At 38.6% G+C, this 23,503-nt stretch overlaps 1 protein-coding gene across 3 annotated transcripts in view; it reads right to left on the bottom strand.

Annotated features, from left to right (window-relative positions):
- The window catches only part of TRAK1 (trafficking protein, kinesin binding 1), a 54,049-nt gene that overhangs the window by 7,974 nt on the left and 22,572 nt on the right, over positions 1–23,503 (bottom strand). For 2 of the 3 annotated variants that reach the window (XM_010181487.1, XM_010181488.1), the window contains exons 4-13: positions 20,323–20,423; positions 19,401–19,509; positions 17,725–17,803; positions 17,168–17,298; positions 16,543–16,617; positions 15,188–15,325; positions 13,467–13,543; positions 11,698–11,934; positions 10,431–10,747; positions 5,589–6,043 (exon numbers count right to left, since the gene is read on the bottom strand). In XM_010181487.1, the coding sequence (XP_010179789.1) occupies positions 5,589–6,043; positions 10,431–10,747; positions 11,698–11,934; positions 13,467–13,543; positions 15,188–15,325; positions 16,543–16,617; positions 17,168–17,298; positions 17,725–17,803; positions 19,401–19,509; positions 20,323–20,423 (1,719 nt within the window). Of the gene's footprint in view, positions 1–5,588; positions 6,044–10,430; positions 10,748–11,697; positions 11,935–13,466; positions 13,544–15,187; positions 15,326–16,542; positions 16,618–17,167; positions 17,299–17,724; positions 17,804–19,400; positions 19,510–20,322; positions 20,424–23,503 lie in introns of those variants that run through there. The other variant, XM_010181486.1, reaches the window with a different exon arrangement.

Raw genomic sequence — 23,503 nt, 5'->3', positions numbered from 1 at the left:
CAGAAAAAAGGGGGGGGGGGGGGGAAGTAAAAAAATAGAGGGGAAAAAAAGAAAAAAGCAAAGCAGGCACTAGTCAAACTGCAGAGAGCGCCATCTTCTGGTAAAACAAAGTCTTCCCCACTCAAAACCCAAAGCTGAGTTTAGGTAGCTCAGTGCTGTTTCAGATCCAGTTTCAGAGCTTACGGGACACTCTGCTAGATGCGATGAGTGAAACAGATGAGTTCAGGACACGATCTTCTGCTCAGGAAACCTTCCAAAGATGGCATGATCTGGATTTTCAACCAGCTCATGCAGAAAAAGGTACAAAGTTACAGCAGGTAAACTAGGGGGTTGCCTCATCCACAAAAACACGTCAAAACAAACTGGGTTTGAGGAATACTTGTAAGAGGCAGCTGTACTAAAACAACATTAACTTTTGTACCATTGGTTCCAAACTCGAACTCTCTGCTATTGCTACAAGAATAGTGAGGAGGCAGAGAGTTCACAGCGGCCAGTAAATCTTTACATTTTATATACATACCTATTCTGGCAAATAGAGATTTATGCAAAAATGAACTTAAAAAAACCAGAAATCTTCAGAATACGGCTTGATCCAGACTGGCACAAAAGTAAAGTTTTAGCCCAACTTTGATGCAAGCCACTCTGCCTATCACTTCTTTGGTGTGTTTTATCAAAAGGAGGAAACCTGGTTCCCTGCTCTTTCAGCAGAGCTAGCAGTAGAATTTGGGTATCTTTTTAGCACAGCCTGGTAAGGCAAGGATGGAATGACAGTCAGGTTGGTGAATCCTTAGAATGACAGAAGAAGATGGTATTTTAAAGCACTAGAAGTTTATTTTATTGCTGAATAGAGGGGGGGGGAAGCTCTGCCTGCTTTGGAAGAGAATAACAACGCAGAACCATTAAGAGGCACTTTTTCCCTCCAGTGTATGGACAGTGTGCTGTCATTCAGGATACAAGCTCTGGACTTCACTTTTGCCAGTCTGCATCACCAACTCTATTCTTTGGTAAAGTGAAATTCCTGAAAACTAGGTCACAAAACCACTTTAGTATCCACAGGACACAACGGCTGCTACACATACTCTCTAAATTCAGCAGAGTTCATCCCCTCCAGGTGACAGAAGGTGAAAGCTCCAAAATCCAGTGTCACCTGTACTGAAAACTCCTGGCTGACAGAACAGGGAGAATACAGGATATGTTGCAGCTGATGGCTGGTTAACTACTAAACCAAAATAGAGATGGGTGATGAACACAACAGCTATAAAATGTGAGCACGGTGCTCTCCTAAAGGTGTTTAGATGTCCTCAAGTGTCCTTCCAAAAATACTGCTGGAATGTCCTTTAGAAAACACTGGTTTCATGGTTAACCGGGAATGCTCAAAACCTCCAAGAATCCATGCATCTATGCCAGGAGTGTTACTCCTGTTACATTCCTTAAACAATTGATGATAAAATTATTTTCTGAATACCTGCACTTCCAAACTTTCAATTTATTTTCCCTTTGGAAACAGCAAGAGATGAAGAACTGACCCAAGGCAGGTATTATTTGGATGGCATTTTCCCAGCTTTCTTCTGGCTGAGGTCTCCTTCTCATATTTATCTAACCATGGAGCACAGACATAAGAATTCAACGTATTTACTGTGGCTTCAACATGATCGCATGCAGGCTGGGAACCCAAATTAAAATTCTAGCATTTTTACAGGACTCATAGCAAATGCTGACAGATTTTTCTTAAAGAAATAACTACTGTGAAATATTCATGCCATTTGAAAATAAAATATATTTAAATATGCATCAATACTTTAGTTCTAAGAAGAGTTACAAAATTTATTGCTTTTCTGTACAGTGGTAACCTCTTAGAAGCACATATAGTAATCCTGCTAAAAACAACTCAAACATAAGACATTGATTAGGTGTTTTCATAATTTTAGGCATCTATTTGGAAAGATCTCCATGTCATTGTTAAGGTCTAAATGTGATGTACAAGAGGGTTGATTCCATAATGTTCAAAACAATAAATCAGTGGAACTAACAAACCCGAGTACTGAGAGACCAGTTCATGCACCCAAACCTAGCAGGCAATTAAGCACACACTGGATCAAGCGTAGCCCTTCCAACTTCAAAATGAGAACATTCACAACATTATTAAGTGCTTTGAATGGCTTGGGTTTTGGGGTTTTTTAAAGGAAACCTGAAAGGCAATGAAATAAAACAAAAAAAAAAAGACAACAAAACAACAAATCAAACCATTAATCCTTTGTCCCATAACAGACTCTGTACAGTTTTATAATATACTACATTTTCTTTCAAGGAATAAAAAATATATTAAAGTTACTAAAAATTTGTGCTGCAAAAATTACTTGTCCTAGATGGTATTAACAGTGCTGTGTCCTGTAACTTCTTTACCATTCTAATTATGCTGAGAGTCTACTCAAGAGACGTACATATTTCAAAATATTCCTGGTTAATAGGCTTGACCTGCAATTCTGAAATTTATAATTCTCCATCAAATTACTGAGCCCACACACAGTAGTAGCTCTGACAGATCAACTGCAGGTCCTAAATTACATGTGCATTAATTTATTCTGAAGTATTCAGTGCCATGATTGGGATGTAATCTGCATATTCAGTGAGGAAGTTATTTTATGTATCAATGGCTACTACAGGTTTCAACATAGGGAAAGGAAAATTCAAGGATCACAACTTTTTCTTATTTTTGATGAATGATTTCTGACTCTATCCATCACTCAACAAGAAACAGCTGATAGTCTGTTCCGAATACATTTATTTTGACTAGAAGACATCTTCAGTACTACCAGCAATGCTTGCTCTCCTGAGCCTGGATGTTAAAATGACTTCTCTTAGGGCCTATCTTGAGCAGCACTCTACACTCCACAAAATGGCAGTAAAAATAGGACCTCATAGTACTCTGCCAGAGAACATCTCCAGTGAAAAAGTAGTACGATACAACCCTCAAAAGCATACATATCAAATGAAGCAGGCACCTATCCAAAAGACTAAGGTGACTTACACCTGCTGGGAAGGGTTCTTGTAGGCAAACTTCCAAAGACATTTTGTTCTCTAGAACTGTAGCTCTAGACTGGCATGGTCTACGGCCTGCCCATGGCAACCATAGTGAGATACTTTCTGGCTTTTACGAACCTCTTGAACTAGATCTTTCCACGATGGAGCCATGTTGGATTACAAGCAAAAACAGTATCACTGAAGACTGTACCCAAGATATTCTACTCCTTCCCTTTTTATCTTAGTTCCACATTCTCTAGCAAGAGCTTATTCTGTATGTTGCTGCCTGGAATCATGCAAGCAATAAGGTGCAACCTTGTGCTTGTGACAGCACGCTAAGGAACCGCATGCCCATACACACTCCTACCTGCGCTACATTTCTTAGAGAAATCTAAGGAGAGGCAGAAAGAATGCCAAGGGTTTGTTGGGGTTTTTTTCCAAGAGAAGTAATGGCTACACAATATTTAAATACATAATATTTAAATTCATAAGTTAAGCACACATCTCTCTCTGCTCCCAAAAAGCATTCTTCCGTGGGCAGACTGGGGATCCTAACAAGCACTGCCACATTAGTAAGTGCCTACTCTGAAAATATCCACTCTTCTCCTTGTATACCACCTAACACATTGCTGCAACAAGAGAGAAACAGCAGTATCTTTACTTCATTTGAGCAACGCAACCAATAATGATGTGGTGACTCATGGATACTCCTAAGTCCTAAGCAGCTGGGCAATATGAAGGAAGGATAAAGAGTAGGAAATTATGAGTTTTCAGTGCATTTGTTCATTCTGCAAATCCAAGTTGGTAATTTTGACCAGCTTCTCTATTTCTGTAAAGTATTAAAATTACTCAGCAAACAACAGAAGATGAAATAAGATTAGTTGGACAATTTCATAGATTTTTATCTACTTTGCCAGTTTATAAGGTAGGGAATATGCTTAAAAACCTTGTCTGAGATAACTAGAGTTTTCCCAGGCGGAATCAGCAGTAAACTAGGGAATAACCTGTTAATAACAGTGACCTGTATTCAAATTGTAACAATAAAAAGAAGCGGCGGGAAATGCTAGCCTTTCTTACCAGTTTGTAACCATAGCACAGGGCTACTTTTTTTCTTTTCTTGCTGTTGTTACTTAGACTGTTTAGAATTATAAACAACTGGATAATACCCAAAACTGTACACGGCTCCTGTGGAGGCATTATTTACTTCCATATTAATATAAAAAAGTTAATATAATTACTATTCATGGGCAATATATCTCCTAGAATAAAGACAATTTTTGCCAATGGAAAGGGAAGTTGAAGGATTTGAACATTCAAGCATTGGAACAGGCTACCCAGGGAAGTGGTTGAGTTACCATCTTCGGAGGTAGTTAAAAGACGAGTAGATGTGGTGCTTAGGGACATGGTTTAGCAGTGTTAGGTTAACTGTTGGACTCTGTGATCTTAAGGATCTTTTCCAACTTAAATGACTCTACTAAGTTTAATCTTAATACAACTGACTGCAAAAAGTAGCTTACAGTCAATAGCTGAAAGCACTGTACTGCCTTTTCAGTGAGAGCTGATGATACTCTGCACTTCACAAAAATAACAGAAATAGTATGGTCTAGCCCTGAGACAATCTAATCTTCCAAATACCAGTCAAATAATAAATTATTATTTATCCCAGAGAAAGAAGGGTGAAGGAAGTGTCCTCATTGAAAGTAGCTATGTAAAAACAAGAAATCTTGGGGAGAAAAAAGAACGGATTTCTGATAGTTTTCCAATTTTGAACTAAACACAATTCTTTTCCAGTAGCAAATCTTAATGAAGACTAGCACTCCTATACAGCTTATTAAAACAGAACAAAACACCTGCCCCCCAAATCAACAACAAAAACTGCACAAACAGAAAATGCATCTGTAGTCTGAGAACCTGTAGCCTTGTGCAATATACGGACTGCAAATGTCAGTTCAGAGTATCTAAAAACTCATGCAGTACTGCGACATTTAAAAGTGTTCAAGTCTTAATATGGTATAAATAGGAAGTATAGAATTTAATAGTGTGGTGGAGAGAGAATGAGGGAAATATCATTATCCACTGTATAAAAACATCCTCTTAATTCTTTACATCAAAAAGAATTCAAAAACAGGTAACTTGATCTGAGGTAACTGTATTAAACTTGCAAAATTTCTCTGCTTCATTTTCAAGGCACTTCCATTTGTTTCAGCAAAGGCAACTTAGATGCACCTTTTGTCATAGTTTCATCTTTGTTTTTTCCCCAAAGTACAAAATCTAAAGTATGGCATCACCTCTTATGAACAGCCAGAAAAATATCATCACACAAAATATATATGGTCTATACATTATATACACTGAAAAGCGTGCACTCAATACACATACAAGTTGCATATGTGCCACACAAAGGTCTGTGAATGAACCACTTCCTTTTAGCAGCCTTCTCTTATCAAAATAGAATAAAAGATTGACCACAGATGCTGTTATGAAAAAAAGAAGTCAAATTAAAAGACTGTTAAAGAAAGGATTTTTGAGCCAATGTTAGAATGGTTATGTTCTAACTACTGCACGCATTAACGTGCAGGTGCTACACACAAAGCAATACTATGGATGCTGTTCTGGAGAGATGCGAGAATGGCCCAGTAATCAAAATCCTGTAAAGATGTCAGTTTTACTGGACTTAATGAGTTTCCCTCACCAGACCCCTCATCATCGTCAGTCGTGGACTCCTGCATCTCCTCTGTGAAAGCCTGAGATTGGCGGGGGTTATTCTTGTTGTCTGAAACAGTCACTTGTGCTTGTGACCTCTCACCTGAGGTCTCTGTGTGCTGAACTGGCGTCGAGGTAGTTAGGCCCTTGTAAGAAATGTCACCTGTCTCATCTTCCTCATAGTCATTAAGGCAGTATACTTCATCCAGGTCCAGGTCCAGGGTCCTGAAGCCCTTAGTGACAACCCCGGGCCTCGGGTCCAGGATCCCACCCAGGTGAGGCTGAGCCAGCTGCTGCCAGTGGTGCAAAGTGGCAGAACCTTGAAACGGAAACATAAAGACAACCGAAATAAATCACTGGTCAATCCAGGACCTAAAAAGCAGAAAATCTCACTTCGTTTATCCAGAAGATCAAAGGTTTGGGAGTTCCAAACCTTCAATGTTTCTGGGTTTAATATTTCTAGGCTTTAATATCTCTAAGAACACATGCTACCGTGCTACTCTTCAGCATTCCCAGTTCTATAAGAAATAAACCGATCACATCAGCACTTCAATAGGCAAAGTCTGATGGCAAGATGTAGCACACCTGTGCACATGCACATCCCCTCCCTGTCAATATTCTCATCCCCCTAAATTCACAGGATTAAGCAGGAGTAGAAAGAATTTACACTTTGATTTAGTTGATCTGAGCACCATCACAGAAAGCTCTAAGAGGAACACACACCACATATTCCCACATTAAGCTCACACTAAGAAAGGTGCTGAAAACTTGACAGAATTTACTACTGGTGGATAACAGCAGGACAGTAGTCACACAGACTGCACAGCAATTTCAGCTTTCTAGCATACATTAGAAAGCCACAAAAACTCCAGGCACATGTAAGCAGAAAATACCTCTGACCTATACATCAAGTCTAAATACTTGCATGGCCTCTATCTGAGCCCCTATGCTACAAGAATTCAGCTACTGCATAACTAAATGCTACTGTACCTGTAGCTTCATCCTTGGCAGAAAAATGTTTTGAGTGAAGAAAGAAGTGCATTTTACAGAGACAAGCGTTCAATATTCAGCATTTAATAGGAGACAGTGAGTCAGAAATAGCAATGTATCAAGTTAGATTGGTATATACACTGAGATGGGCCCACTTAAGTCAGGAAGGATTTATCTGATTCCTTAAGTAGTGATTAAACACTGCTTGCCAGGGCTTAAGTTGATCCGCGTGTCCACCAATCATTACTATGCTGTAACATGCGACTTAAAACTATTCATTCTGGGTCCTGTGACACAAACAAAACATCTTTATTTTCATCTCTGCCAGCTCAAATCAGAGCAGTTTTTGTTGTCTTGTTCCTGTCCCCTCTCCCCAAAGCAGAACACTGACTCAGTCAACAAGCTGGCATACAAACGTCCCACCAGTATTCAAAGACCAAGAATATTCAATCCATCACATAGTATATGTGAAAATCTAAATCACTGTAATAACTAAGGAAGGGATGGCTCTTATACAGATTATTTTGCATCCAAGAAAAATCCTACTGAATGAGAATAACTATCATTTCACAATAAAGATATTGCATTACAGGAAGCTTACTGTAAATAGGACGTGAACAGGGAAAATGCCCTTCTGTAGAATGACTGAGATCAATGAGTAGCATTTAAATTAAGTCTATCTCACTTTTTTAAATGAGTAATTTTTAGCTCAGAATAATTTGATCAGCTAGATTACTTCGGATAATGACGCTATTTTAAAATTATTTTTAAAGGATTTTAAAAAGGATTCAGACTGATGGGTACTTTTGAGGCTCAAGAAGTACAAACAATTACAAACCCAAAATAAATAATGATGAAAACATCCCTATAACTTGTATTTCTTCCTTATTTGTCACAAAGGTCAAGGTTTTTTGCTTTCACGTAAAAGAAATATTCAAGAACATGGAGAAGTGCCAGATATTGTCAAGTCTTAAGCAATGCGGCATGACAAAACCCTCACAAGTTACAGAAAAACACCAGAAATCAAAACTTATCTCTGCACAGTATGCAAGCATAAAATCATGTTGCTAATTAACTTCTATATGCAAGCCTCTGAAGATGTAATCTTTTTCACCTTATAGCTCACCAAAATTTATACTAAGAAAAAAATCTACAAAATACAAGCAATATATTGATAACATTTTTTATCTTTCCTATGGAAATATACTCATCAGAATATCTGCATTTTGAGCTTTAACATTTCTATCAACATTACACATTATTAATTTCTTTTGGAAACTGGAAATCAAAGTGACCTAAGCTTCATCAGAAAAAGAAGGATATTTACGTTTTTCTCCACCTCTGTTACTTTAATCTTGATCTCATAAAATGTGTTAAAGAGAGCTTTAATTTTTCCATACAGAAACTTAACACTAATGCAGAAAGCAATGCAACAGTTGTCAACTACCTTTTAATTAAACACAACAACAACAACAACAAAATTGAGCCAAATTGAAGGGATGAATACAACACCTTGGCCTATATTCAGTCCTGGGCTTCTAACAAGAGAGTTTTTGTAAATTATGCTATCAGAAAAAGCTGGCATGAGGGAATTGATGTGCAACAGCAGGACTGCCTGAATTAAGAAGACATTTAAAAGCAAAATTAAGTATATTATTAGAGTTTGTTTTTTCTATTCCTGATATCTACATTATAGCATGTATACCATGGGGGTCAGAGCAAGCTTGGAAAAATCACAATTTGTTGCTGCCACAACAAATCAATCCAAGGTTCCAGTTTTCCTAGAGGACACAGGGAGTGCTCTTTCATGCTTATGGTACAACAAGCTGCAGATGCACAGTTTAAAAACAAAAACCAAACCAAACCAACACACCCACCAGACTGACTAGAGCAAGTCAAATCAAGCAATCAGACTATTTCGAATGAAAGAAAGCAGTTTTTTGGTTTTGGGTTGGGGTTTTTGGTTTGGTTTTGGGTTTTTCTTTGAAGTGCAAAAGAAGATTCATTTCCTAGTGCTTCAGTCACCCTTTTTATTTTACTGTGGGATTGAAGAGATTGCGTTTAAGGAATAATAGCCACTAACCTGAAATGTATTATAGAACAGACATTTTCTTTCCCAGTTTTATGGCATGAGCATCCTTAGGAAAACAGCAATAAAAACCAAAGGCATAACTACTGATAACAGTCTGCAGGTACAGCAGACTATTTTGCCCCAGTAGCATGAAAGTGTCCATGAAATTTAAAAAACAAAAAAGTTAAATCTCATGAAAAATACTCGGGAAAGAAACTAAGCTGAAGTGAGGAAAAGAATTATAAACATGTATTTAATAAAAGATAAACACTAAACTCATGAAACAGGCAGACATGATCATACTACAAATGAGTTGTAAAACCAGACATGAGAACTATTGAAAAGGTGCAATGCTTTTTAGGAAAAAAAATCACCCAGTGAGAACAATTAACAAACTCAGGAAAAAAAATCACCCAGACAGACAGAGAGATGATAAAGACTTGAAGAGTTTATTGGAAGAAAAAAGCAGATATAATGGGATGGTGACAGAAATCTCTTACAGTGGTAGCAACCAGTAACTGAAACAAAGCTGGATCATCCCTTCCCTTAAGTGGTACAAGAATTTTCACGACCATTTAAAAGCAGTCATGAAAACAAACTACTGCAATCTGCTGAACAGTATGGACTTGTGCGCTATGGCTATAGTTTCATTTGAATACGCAGATACAGCACAACACTTTCTTCAGGATACAAGAAGGGTTATTTTGCTTCTGAATATGCATCATGCTAAATGCTCCTTATAGATAAGTTGTTTTAAAAACATGAAAAAGGGAACTTCTGTAATTAAAACACACATAGACAATGTAATGTAACACCAGAGTTCTGTTTAAGGAAGAGAGAGATAAACCAAAGCTAAATGATGTAACTAGCACATCTATGAAGTGCTATAGGAAAACAGCTTCACTTTGTTTAAAAACTGAAGGAATTTACTTTAACTTCCAGCAACTACCTGAAAAAACTGAAAAAAGTCACATAGACTATACTACATGTGCTCTGACACCTTTGTTAGGCAGACTACAGAAATGCACTTAATTCTGAAATAAAGCTCTAGCCCTCAGCCTATGGCCCATCTACCTGTATCTTGCCTTCTTCTGAGACAATATATGGAGGAAATATGACTCAAAAAACCCCACATAATTTCACACATAAAACCCAAGCCATAGTGACTCATGTGTGGCCACTCCAACAGCCAATAAAGTCCAGAGGTAATTTTTAATCAAAAAACAGACCTATTAGACCAACTGGACTATCTGAAGTAGGTGAAGGTGTTTCCAGACACCGATTTGCAGAACTGAGATTTGATTAACTAATACACCTATTGCTTACATTTCAGAAACTCAACGACCTTCCTTTTCTAAGTATGAAACGGAAACATTGGGATTTATGTTAGACATAAGGCTGCACTGCTGATGCACGTGTGCCCTATAACATTTATTTTACTGCCATGGTGGGAATTGTTTCCTAACACTTTTAAGGCTTGAGGAAAAATGTGGTAGTTAGAAGATTTCAAACCAACAGCGTGGATTACTGTCTCGAAAGTAAAAAGAATATGTATTGCAAAGATTTCCTGCTTTCTGGTGATGTATAAGAGACCACAAAGAGTCACTAAGAAGAACAGATAAAGGCCGAGGCCCTTTGTTATCACCTTCTAGTGGTTTCACAATCTGAAGCTTTTCTGGCAGGTAGGAGCGACTGCTGATCGACATTCCTGAATATCCAGTGAATTCTGAAAATCTGGAGTGAGTGCCCAGCGACATGATGCTCTCTGTAGGGGTCACGGAGCCACTCTGGAGTTCGCCCTTTTCTGCCAGTTCCCGCAATTTCCTTTCCTGCTCTTCTTCAAAGAACTTCCGCTCCGAGAGGTAATTCTCCCGCCTGAGGGACAGCCTGCGAAGGGCAGTCTCTAGGTCACTGGAGCCTGGAGTCCCTGGAGTTCCAGGCTTCTTCATCCTATCTTCATTTCTAAAACATAATAGAGGACACAAACACACACAAGAAAAAAGAGGGGAGGCAGAGAAAAAAATAATCTTAGATGTGCTTAAAACTTCCACATGACAGTTTTGAGACATTCGCCAATACCTTTAAATTACTACATCTGGGAACAATTTGCTTCTTGCACAGAAAGTTCAAAAGGCAAACACCAATATTTTCATTTTCTTTCATACTAAAACTGTTCTGAATCCTAGTTCCTGCCTGGAAACTGCTGGTTAGAAAAGCTGTGCTTTACTTAAGAGCTATCACCTAGAAGGAGCTGAGAGATGTCATGTATCTCTTACGGTTATACAAACTCAGGTAAGCAGGCCACATCTCACAGGGTCAATGCTGCAAGAATACCATAATGAGTCACAAGAGTATATTATGCTGACAAATAGACATTGTTTAGAGATATTAAGTCATTTTTACTTAAAAGTATACACAGCATAGTGTGAAGCTGTACTGAGGAAAGATACAAGAACTGAGAAGAGCAAAGTTCTGATTGAGTTCGTTCACAAGTTTTCAAGTTTTACAAGTTCACAAGGTAACTTACAAACACACACTTCATTTATTTTTAGGACCAAAAGAGTTAGCTGTAGCTGCAATTTAGATCACAACCTCCTATATTAAAATAGTGAAAATATAATTAGTTTTAAGTGTAGACCCACAGTTGCAAAGATAAAGGGTGGATTAACATCACCTGGTGCTGCTGCATTTCGGAACAGGTGCAAGCTGCAGACACTGATGCACAGTACTTTCAAAAAGCTTTCCTTTTTAAATAAACTTGAGTGCTCAAGAACTATAAGCACAAAATAAAGTAACTTTTGAAGATGCACGTCACTGTGTTAACTGCACAATGTAAGACAGAGGAAAATAGAAACACTTTGTCTTCATGTCAGAAACAAAGCAAAAGCAAAGCCCAGTGCTACAGTACTGACCCATTGTCAGAGGATTCTGTCTCTAGGATGATGCTATTGGTCTTGTTGTCTATCACGATGTTAGAGATGTCTCCCCCATAGAAACTGGAACGTGGAGTGCTGACACAGCTCGACATGACTGAGTTCATAGCAGAGGACTGGTTAGAGCCTGGGATATTCATTGGAGACGGAGTCATGGATCTCTGCTTGACAACTTGGTTAACATTCCTCACCGTCTCGAAGACCCGCTTCTGATGACTGGTAAGACATAAAAACAGTTAATAATCACACAGTGCCTTCTTACCTTAAGAAGGAGCAGAGAAACAGGTAACAGTTTGTTAAAAAAACCCCAAATAACCAGAAATATAATGGAGCAAGAGTCTAGAGAGAGGCTGTCAAGGCTGGAAACCTGATTTTTTACCTACTTCTACAGTTCATTCTTTATCACCATTGTCCTGATATCATAACAAGCATTGTTCATCTGCTTCAAGATTAAGATCAGATGACCCTTCAGCAGAAATTTCTTGACAAACTTGTCCTAAAATGTAATTAATGCTTTGTTTTACAGTTCAACAATGGCTGAACACAAGAACAGCACATCCCTTCCAACTTAAAGGTCATATAAATTTCTTTCCTTCTGTCCACGAGTGCTCAACAGTTGTGACCTATGTGTGTAGGCTCCAAGCCTACAGTTGTCTATCTTTAAGAGGCTGAATCTAAGAGCATCTGTCAACAAACGGTCCCACAGAGGTCACCGTTAGTACTGCTGAGCAAATAAATAAAACTAAGGCAGGCCATGAAACCAAAACCAGGTATCCTTCTTTGGTGCATGCATAGCAATATAAAAGACATTCTAAAGAAGTTATACTATCCTTAAGTTAGATTACTTTGGAAGGACAAAAGGATCCTATGGGGTTTGAGCATGTTCGAATCTTTCTGATCTTACATTTTTCTAATCAACGTTTCACTCTATCAAAGCCTCATTTATAATTCTTGGCTCAGGCTCACAGAAGGGTTAAGTATGTGTCAAGGTTTTCATAAATATACTTTGAAGGCTTCTGGGAACAGGCAATTGTACCTTCTCTGACTGTCCTTTCTTTGTGAAATCCTCTACATGGGATTAACTGCTTTCAATTTAACCAGTCCATGCTTTGCACAAATAGGTGAGATAAACCTACTGGAGTACACGTGCAACTGGTATCAGTGAGGCCACTTCTGCCAAGCTGTACCTATCTATAGCTTTTGGACTGTCACAAATACTTAACTTGTTTCAAACCACTCTCCTGTTTAATTCTAGAGAACTTTAGCACAGGTGTAATGTGCATCACACTGTAAGCACCCAATCTGAATCCCTTTCTGCATGGATGTTCTCCCTGTAAAAATCGGATTAGATCAATCCTTACCCTCACAACTTCTGTTATAACACCTGAGGAGAGAACCTGAGGAACTGAACTCATTTCATAATCATGTAAGTGAAGAAACTAGCATGGTAACACACAAGAAAACAAACCTTTTCTCATTCTCAGCACTTGCGAATGAGGACAAATAGTTCATAATTCGAGGTAAAATCTATATGTAGGAATGTTCATTTGGTAGCTCTAGTCGAACATATAACCACCCCAATAACCAGACAATTTCTTTTTCTTTCTCTATCATTCACAGTCTGCCAGAAATACTTCTTTCTAAATTCCTAGCTCAACTATTTCCTGTCTTCTCCCTTCTCATCAAATAACAATTAACTTCAGATATAATCAATAAATCAATTAGGAACTAATTCTTTTCAGTCATACGCCAAGTCAGGAGAGTCGGGTTCATCTAAATGCAGTTCTTTCCTCATTGACCCTTCTATCTCTGCTGCCAAAGAATCCTGTTAAAAATAAGCACAAAAGAAAAAACAAATATCATAGTATTAATAGATTGTTATTGCAGAAAATAATTATTTTTATGAAATTATTAATTCATGCCAGAAAAAAAGGTTTAAAAATGAACATTGACTGGAAAGTTGGAAGACCAATGAATATATCTAAATCACTGACAAATTATGGCGTAGCTTCATAGTGCTACATACTTACCATCTGAGGACACAACATCTGTCAAAGACCCTAAAAAACCATCACAGGCAACAACAGAATTCAGGTGCTCCAACTTCTCAGGCTAAATTCCCTACTCAGTAACAACTACCTTTCATCTGTAAGGTTTTGCTTAATGTTTTTTAATTTAAAATAAACAGAAAACACTCTTCCCTTTCACAACATTACTCACTCACCCACAAAAAAGACATGGTTCTTAGCATGAAGCATTATATTCTTCCCCCATAGGGTTAAAGGTGACAAGCTGACAATTTTCCAATGCTGGTCAGTAAGTTTTACTTCCTAAATGTAGTTAAGTGCAGGGTATAAGTGTCAAACATTCACAAATCTAAATGATCCTTGGTAACATGATTCAACATTTGAAAATCATTTTTATACAAAACACAAACTTATCTCAGCACAAGCATACTTTTCACAGCTAGTTTTCAACCGCATCTGTGCAAGTACAACTTGTATTATTAAATGTCTGCACTTTAAACTGGCCTGCATTCAGTTTCAGAAGGGAACACAAAAAGGCAAGCTAAGCCTTTGCTGACCATTTACTTCTTGCAAGCACAAATAGAATCTGTGTTCTTCCTCAGCAGTTAAGATGAGACACAGCTAAAGACAAGGAGGGCCACATTCTGCTGCTTGATTACATTAATGTAACCCAAAATAAAACTCCTCTGGTGTAATTGCCCTCAGAAATAATGCAATTATTCTAGAGATATACAGGCAAGCAGAGCCACACGCTGAATTTACCCAGACGTTCTTACCCACTCTTTTTTTCTCATTTGGTTGAGGGCACTGCTTTAAATGCACAATGTCATAATCCAATGAAAGTAGGTAAATAAGAGTTGATAACACCAGTGACACTACCATTATTGATGTTGCCATAATACATATTAGCAAAAAATATTCTTTTAATGAACCACTGAATTTTCAGTGACCCTAAAACAAGAATATATCTGTAACCTATCAAATACTGAAGAACTAGAACATATATCATGAGTGACTAGAAGCATGTCATGTCTGGAAACCATTATCCTATCAGGAAGTTACATCACCAAGGATACTGAATAAAAACAGGAAGCTTCTACTGAAAATCAGTCACCACAGTACAGGAGATGCATAACAAAGACACACAAAGCTATGTAACAACCTGTTAGTGCTACCCATGTTTCACAGCATAAACACAGCCAGCTGCAGGTAGTAAATGATAGTGCAGCAAAACCAAGTAGCTGCACAGCACCACTGTTTCAGAACCAGATCTGCAAAACTGATCACTCAGTTACCCTTTAACACTATATAAATAAACACTGCATCCACACTCATGTCCAGCCTAGCATTCCATCCCTGAAGCTGTAAGACAGATGCAAACACTCGTATTTCCTTTGTTTGGTTGTTTTCTGGTATGTGCAGTTTTTCTTAAATCTGCTTACCATAGGGAAGAGACCAAGAGAGTGGTACCGACGTGAAATGGCATTTGGCATAGTCTTGTTCCTAAGGTTTTTCAGCTCTTCTTGAGCCTCATGAAGCATTTCCATGCACTCTGCATACTTGTCTTCCAGCTCCCGCAACTGTAACATACAGAAAACAGTCCAAGACCTTATGGGCTGCACTATCATCACAAAAAGTCTGCAAATTCTTTTCACACTGGTAAAGGATAATGGTGTAGTAAAGAATATCTCACTCTTCTTAAAGGAAAAGAACTCCAAGGAGTGACTATCATTGAAAACTAATAAATAATATGGAGTAGTAACAGGAAGGGTTGGAGGGGGAGGAACTCCTTGCTCCATTTCCTGTCCTTCATAGCTACATGAAGCCACTGTTAAGGAGAAGATAGAGAGCTAAACATATCTTTAGTCTTATCAGGTATAGTGCCTAATTACTGCCACGATGACCACAGTGGCAAACAGCACAGGAAAAGAACAAGACATTTCACAGTGTTTCAAAGGACTTAGGCATCTTAAAACCAAGACTTACATACACATGTACATATATATATACACATGTATAACTTCCAACAGCCTAACACCATGCCTTATATTTAGCTTGACTTTCTCAGGAAATCTATCTTATGTAATCACTCTGTCTGTGTACCCTAATGGTTTTTGAGCTCATATGCTGTTTCAAACAAGTTTGTCAAAGGGGCAGAAGTCTGAAATACCACATTCCTGTAAGTTTCACAACAATAAGCTACTTGGCTTAGAAACAGAGATGCTGTTAATGTCTTTCCCAAGTAAGGGATGAAGAAGCACGAGCTCAGTCTCTGTGGAGCACCACAGATACAGAAGGCTCATCAGCAGGGAAAGTTTCTATGGGCATTCCCACCTCCAACACCAAGTATTCCAAATGCAAACACATCACAAGGGGATCAAGCTTTAGCACATTTTTTTCCTAAACTAAGTAATTTTATTTCATCCATTTTGTTCATGTGAATGTAGCAATCCTAGACTGTCTTCGGTTTATTTGCTGAACAAATACAGTATATATGAGCTTTTCCATGTTATTTCACTATTCAAAATAGGTTTAAACTACCAGTCTGGAGAAGTCAACCTCTAAAGGGGTTCCTACCTAGCTCATAAGCCTCAGTTTTTCAAAATGTGTGCCAGATGAAGGAGAACAGGAAGGAAAAGGTTTTGAACTCTACCAGGAACATAAACACTTCTTCATTCCGTATACATAACCAAAATTATTTAATACTTCTATTTCAGCTTAGACTACAATTCCCATGGTAAAGTGAACAGCCATTGCTTTAGTACTAAATTATTGTAATACTAAGTAATGTACCCACCTCTGCTGTGAGCTGTCTCTGGGCATCTTTAGCTGCTCCCAAATGCTGGACAAGTTCTTCATTTTCAACCGCACACTAAAATACACCAAAAAGTTAGAAATGCTGCGATGTTCTGTCCTGTGATGATGTTTGTATCCTATACTACAGAGTTAAAATGGAAAATTTTAACTTTTCTCAAGACTCTCTCTGTAGCAATACTGGTCCACACGTTAGTTTAAAAACATTTAAACAACACTTTAAAATGTTAATATAAGAACACCCAGCGTTAGTCTGTGCCCTGCTAATTGAACCTCCAGGACCCTAAAACTAGTAAGTATGTGCCCACTGAAATACTTGTACTGGTATTCTTGTTTTACCAAAGTCATTAAGTTTAGTACAGAATTTCACATCTAATATTTAAAATAAATTTAACTACTGTATTTGAGATCTCATATGCGCATCTCTTGATAAATTGATGCTTTCCAGTCAAGTATTAAACAGCAAACAAGGTCACCCAGAGAAGGATGGTGGAAAATTTCCTTTGGGCTCTACTATAGAGAGGATTGTAACTTGTCTTTCAGCTACAATAGCAGCAAATCACAACAGCAGCAAATCACAACAGCAGTCTTGCAACTGAATTCCTTACAGCTTTTGCCTTTTTCTGCAGATCAACTATCTGAGAGAGAAGATGGGTGATTTCTTCCTGCTGCCGGGCGGCATCTTCGGTTTTCTTTGCTAACTCTTCGGAGATATTGGCAATCTGGATGTTTGCATCCCCTTTAAAATAAGTGATTACAATTAACTTTACAAACCCAAAAGCAGAAAAGTAAGCAGAAAGATGTTCTTTCAGAACATCACTTGATTCAGCAGAATCCTTCCCCAATACACAGCAAAGTATTTTCAAAAAACAGCAGTAGGACACAAAATCAGAAAAACACAAAGTGTTCATGTGGGAAAGGAGGCTGTACTTCCCCTTAGCAGTAGCGTTTTCTATGCAAAACTGTTTTGCAACTGATAAAGATTTAACTTACACCCAGAAATTTTTGCTATGAAATTTCAGCCAGAAATTTTCTCCTCACAACCATTGTTATATAAGGAAAATAAGTACCATAGAAAAACATGGCTGACTAATATGACTCAGTTGTCTTTTTTTTTTTTAACTGAACAACCTTGAATGAGAAGGGAAAAGAAATAAGGACATACTTAGCTCTTTCACACAGTCATTGACAAGCTGTTGTTCTTTCTCTTCGTAAGTAATTGTTTCAGTCTTCAGCTGACAGGCCTATTCAAGAAATCCACATCAAATGTGTTACATTAGCACACTTGTTCTTTGCCAGTCTGTTGCTGCATTTCCATCTGCTTCAGAAAGACAAGCTTTCCTAATCTCTCCTCCAAGAAGACAGTGACAAACTACAGTTTTTGTCTGCCCTCCCTCGCATTCTGGAAAAAGGGGCCAGGTGAACATTCAGCAGAGACATGACTGTATGGAGAAACTTGCATCATTATCACCACATGCCCACTAGGTGTCACTTGTGTTATTTTGCTCTTAAAATAAAAAAAAGCCCTAGCCCTGAACATACAGAACATTAGTATACAGAGCTTGATCTGGTCACCTGAATAAAGCTAGGTATTACCACAAACTAATTAAATGCTTGGTTTCAATAACTGAACTAAGCACTCAAGTATTTAAAAAACATTCAGATAGTATTTGAAATTTGGCACTGTAATTATATATCCCACATAAAACCTCGGTGCTAACTCCTTTCCTAATTTGTCTTTTCTGCTCTGATTCTAGGAGTGCCAAGTGGAGCGTGGCTGCGCCCAGCTGGTTCTGTCTGGCACTATCTCAATAGGTCTGTAATCTATTCTGAGTGCTGGGGGTGCATGCACAGACACCCATGGGCTGCATCTATGGAGAGATGCATGGCTCAGACGTTTCAGGTTTGGCTCTACCCTGCATCTCCCTGGAAGGGAAGTAAGTTCCCCACAGTACGTGGGGTTCTCCTATCAGCTCCTGATCCAGTGGCTGTCTCGATTCTAACCCTACCTTCATTATTCTCAAACCACCTATTGCTCGTCCTCCTTGCACAACTTCTTAATGCTCCATTACACCATGTCTTGTCAAAAGATGTGACACTGTGTGCAACAGGCCCTGCGCTTGCAGTAGAAAGTGGTAATGATACTGTTTTCCCACATTGATTCTTAGCTCAAAAGTATTTCTTCTGCTATATGTTTGCAAAAGGGTAACATACTCCCAAAGTTCAAATGTTGCATTGAAAATTAATATAAAATTATTCATCAGATATTCAATTACGAAGTGTTATCTCTGACAAACAAGGAACAGTAAATAAACTTATGGAAAATGTCTGTGATACAAACGGAATATTGTCAGAAAGAAAAGGCAAGAAAAACACATTCGACTTAAAATATTAACAGCCTGACTTGAAACACAAATTGAAGATATGTAATCCAAACTTAGGCAAGCAATTTCTATTTTGACAAACACTGAATTTATACAAGACGATGCCAGCCTACAAACTTCACATCTGCAGCTAAAGCCACACATATCTACCAGGCCAGCCCTTTAAAACCTGTTTCTAAGTGCTGTTCTAGACTCCAAAACCTGCCCATGCTCCTGCACATTCTTCGGGCAAAGAAATTGCTTCGCATGTAGCTTCACACAGCTTCCATGTTTCAAGCCTTTCCTTCACTTAGAAGGATAAAGGATGGTGACTAAACAACTACAAAGAGATGTGTCATGTGGAATTATATACTCTTAATTAGACTCTCTCAACCCTTAATACACCCTTCTCAATACCTGTGTTCTGACATTTAAATGAACAACTGTGCTAAGCAAAACACAAAGGGAGCAATTTCACCTCAGATCTAAGCACAACATTCTCCTCTTCAAGGTCCTTGAGTTTCTTTTGAAGAGAATCCAAGTGAAAGTAATTCTGGACGGAGGAAGAAGATTCATTCCTCTTCAGCCTTATTAAAAAAACAACAGTTCTATTAATTTTTACCTGTATTAAGACCAATCTCAAAGGAGAACAGAGTGAAAAGAGGTCTCAAAACCAGTCGCAGCCACATGAAATACAGCTTTGTTCATGCCAGTATGTTTGGGCAGCAATGTATTTGCAGTGATTTTTAAAAGATTATTTATTTATTTATTGTTTCCCCACACTTCCTATGAAAAAGTTATTCAGCCAAGGCTATGAGAAAGGAAACCAACTTAACACAGGGAGCAACCCAATAGCTTGCTGATTAGTGTTGCACATGCTTCACCACAACACAGCAGTAACTGCAAGCAAGGGCAGATAGCCCCTCAGAGCCTGCGATGCTGTTCAGCCAGCTAAATGCCCAAAACCCAAGCTATAAACCATTCTTATTTCCTTCCCTCTGCTTAGAACTTTTCACAGTGCCCTCAGGTCCTTCCTAGCACAAAGGTCACACACGTAGCACGTTCTAGTGCAGTGTGCAAAGGTATGTGGTGTAGTGGGGTATGGTAAGTGGGACCTATGTCTGTCTCACCACCACTGTGACTCAGTTCCTGTCAAAGTTACAGAGCCACGTCTGCAGCCTCCTCATGTACTTCTCCGTCCTGACTCTCTCCTGGCACCACTACAGCCAGCTGGTCCAGTGCAAATCCTTCCAGCTGGTGCCATGTACCAAGTTCAGAGTCTCATTTATAGTTTGAGCCAATACAGGGATCATTTTACCAATTTTCAAAGCTATCAAATTGCCCAAACTACCCCTGCCTAATACCAGATGAAGGTTCAATGTTGTAGATTGATAACCTACGGGGTGGAACAGACGGACTCCGGCTCACTCTCTTCAGCAGCACTAGTATAGAACTGGAGCAGCTCATCTTTCATGGAGAGTTCATGCCGCAACTGAGAAACCTGCATAAAAGAAGAGCTTACAGATCAGTAAGATGCTTTTCTAGGCATATTCTTAAGTAAACCCACTATAAATTAGTTATTCATCCTCCAAGCATCATCTTCAGACTAAATCAAGAGGCCAAGGCTGCAACAGACCAGAATCAATTCCTTTATTTCTTAGAAAGAATGAAAAGGGTACCTTTTAAATTAGCCATTAAATATTCTATTTTAGAAGTTCAAAAAAGCAATTATTCACTGCTATTAGATATGTTTCTCTTTCATCTTCTTTAAGATGAGTAATCCTGATTCACTACTGCACTAGTCTAGACTCAAATCCACAGAAACATATACATTGCAATGGTACTGCAAGAGATTAATGTGGCACAACCAAGCCCTACATCACTCTGTTATCCTTTTTACATGATGACTGTCACCATCTGGCTTAGATACAGCCTTTGCAGACCTCAGATACAGACGTTTCTTCCTCTCTAAGAGACTTATGATAAAATTACTGAAGTGGTTGTGTAATAAGGTTACATCTGGGACACAATTGCCTACTGAGCTGCACAGTGGCAGGCTGCCATTCTGAGGTTGCTGCAACAGTGGAGGCTGCAGTCGGCTTCTGGGTGTAATTTGGGCTTTTGACAACTAAAAAACATGAGTCTACTAAAGTAGTATGTGAAAGTCCCATACTCAGTACATACATATATTAAAAAGGAATAAACCACCAAAATTGGGTGGCTAAGATACCCTGCAATTGTGAACTCCACAAACTTAACCTTGGTTAAATCATATTGTGATTCTCTGAGAAAAGGATTAAAAGCCGAATAACACAGTAGCACTTCACACCAATTCACAGCTGCAATTTAGGATCTCCATGGCAAAAGACTGTTTTTTATTTTATTTGCATAGCAATAAATAGCATAACTAATCAGACAGATCTGTTTCTCTTCCACTTGCACTGCAGGACCTGGCCCTCCGTTTTCACTTTGCAATGCACAAATTGCAGAGCACATTTGTTCTTATTAGGCTTCTGCTTTATGTACTGTAGGCATATCTATATTTGTAGTTATTACTGGCAAAAAAATTCCAAAGAATATCAATAAAACAGATTTAAGATGCATCTCATCAAACAAAAAGCAGACTCAATGCAATAAAGCACTTAAGCTATGCAGAATTTTAGGCAAACAAGGACATTTACTTTACTAAGGCTATTCTTTGTAATCAGATACACTAAGGCACCAAGTCCTCCTGAGACACTGGTTCTAAAATGCAAGGGGGATAGACCTCAACCAACCACACTTCAGAAAATCATGAAACAAAATCCATGCATTAATTCTGAGAGGTTCACTTTCCCCATTTCAGGAAGAGTTAAAAAACTGACCAAAAAAACCAATGTGCTTCCCTTCAGCACATTATAGCTCAGTCTCTTTAAGAAGTAAGGATTCAGATACTGTCAGTGGGTGAGCACTAGATCACCTCCAGTTTTTGCTACTCTTTCTTCTCTATTAAATAAAAAGACTGGGGATACTACTTTTACTGCCATTTCCAAGCATTCCAGTTCTCCAAAAGAGGGTGAGCAGCCAGAAAGGGTGACCTTTTATGAGAACAGGACTAGAAACAATGGGCACAAGCTGAAACACAGGAGGTTCCCCCTGAACATTAGGAACAACTTTTGTATAGCGAGAGTGACCAGGCACTGGCACTGGTTGCCCAGAGAGGCTGTGGAGTCTCCATCCTTCGAGATATTTAAACACTGTCTGGACATGGTGCTGGGCAACAGGTTGTAGGTGGCCCTGCTCAAGCAGGGAGGTTTGAACAAGATGACCTCCAGAGGTGACTTCAACCTCAACCATGCTGTAAAATGGGAGAAAAACCCTCAGTGCTGTAACTTTCAACAACACTTTGACATAGCATTTTGTGGTGTATTGACCTTGGTCAGCATTTAAGCACCCATGAATAGAGCACACACTCTGTCCCCACAGCCTCCACAGGGTAGAGGAGAGAATCAAAAGCCAGAAAAACTCATAAGCAGAGATAAAGACAGTTTAATAAGTAAAGTTGCTTGTGAAGAAATGCAAGATAAGGAATTTATTCACTATTTTCTCTCAGCAGGCAGATGTTCAGCCACTTTGTGGAAAGCAGGGTGTGACAATACATAATAGTTATTTATAAAGACCCTTTGGACTAAACACTACAATGCTACCAATGCACAACATATTTTTATCAAGCAATAGGGACTGAGCCTATGTCCCACAGGTGTCAAGGCCCAAGAGCTGTCACCATGCTTTGCTCCCAAGACCTCAAGTGTTCAGGCTTCTAAGTCACTCCCTTGCCCTAAAAGCTTCACTCAGCTTCAGAACTAGGTCATAAAATAGCTGCACCTACCTTACAAATAATTTAAGGTAGAAGATAAAAGGATCCTCACGTGGAACACAACAGTTTAGAGACATGGGACCTAGCTTGAAGGAACAATCCTTACTGAATCATGAACAACCTTTTCAAGAGTCCAGCTGATTGTTTTCCTGACAGCAGCTGAAGGCTTAACAGGTTGGAATTACTCATTTAAAATGAAGACACAGTTACACTGTATGTAAATAACATCCATGCAAGTAACAAGCCAAAGAGCATTTCCATCTTTCCAACATTACTTTCTACTCCAATAGACGAAAACCAATGTTCCCTTTTTTAAGCCATCAGTCCAGATCATAATTCAGCTTTTCCTTTCCTCTTACTTTACACAGAACAAAAATCAAATCTGGAAAAGACTTTAAAACCAGCTATCACGAAAACACAAACTCTGATATGTGACCTGGAACCAGAACAACAGGACTAGAGGGCTATATTGCTCAAATGTTACCACAGGTTTGAGGTTGTGTTAATTGAGGACTGACATCGTTTGAAGTGCTTTCTTTTCAGCTTCAGAAACACATGACAAAATCCAAAGAGGAAAAAGAAGCATAAACTAGGAAATGTAGGAAGATTAGGAGAAGCTAAAACCTAATGACCTACTCCATTTCAAACATAGCTTGCATTGTGACAGTTTAAGTTGCTTTGATACCGAGCTCTAATTTCAAAGGAGATAATGCTCATTTGTAGGT

This window comes from Mesitornis unicolor, unplaced genomic scaffold, assembly GCF_000695765.1.
Source record: "Mesitornis unicolor isolate BGI_N332 unplaced genomic scaffold, ASM69576v1 scaffold22663, whole genome shotgun sequence".
Classification (NCBI taxonomy): Eukaryota; Metazoa; Chordata; class Aves; order Mesitornithiformes; family Mesitornithidae; genus Mesitornis; species Mesitornis unicolor.
Note: the sequence above shows the minus strand (reverse complement) of the source record. Positions and strands in the feature narration are given on the sequence as shown.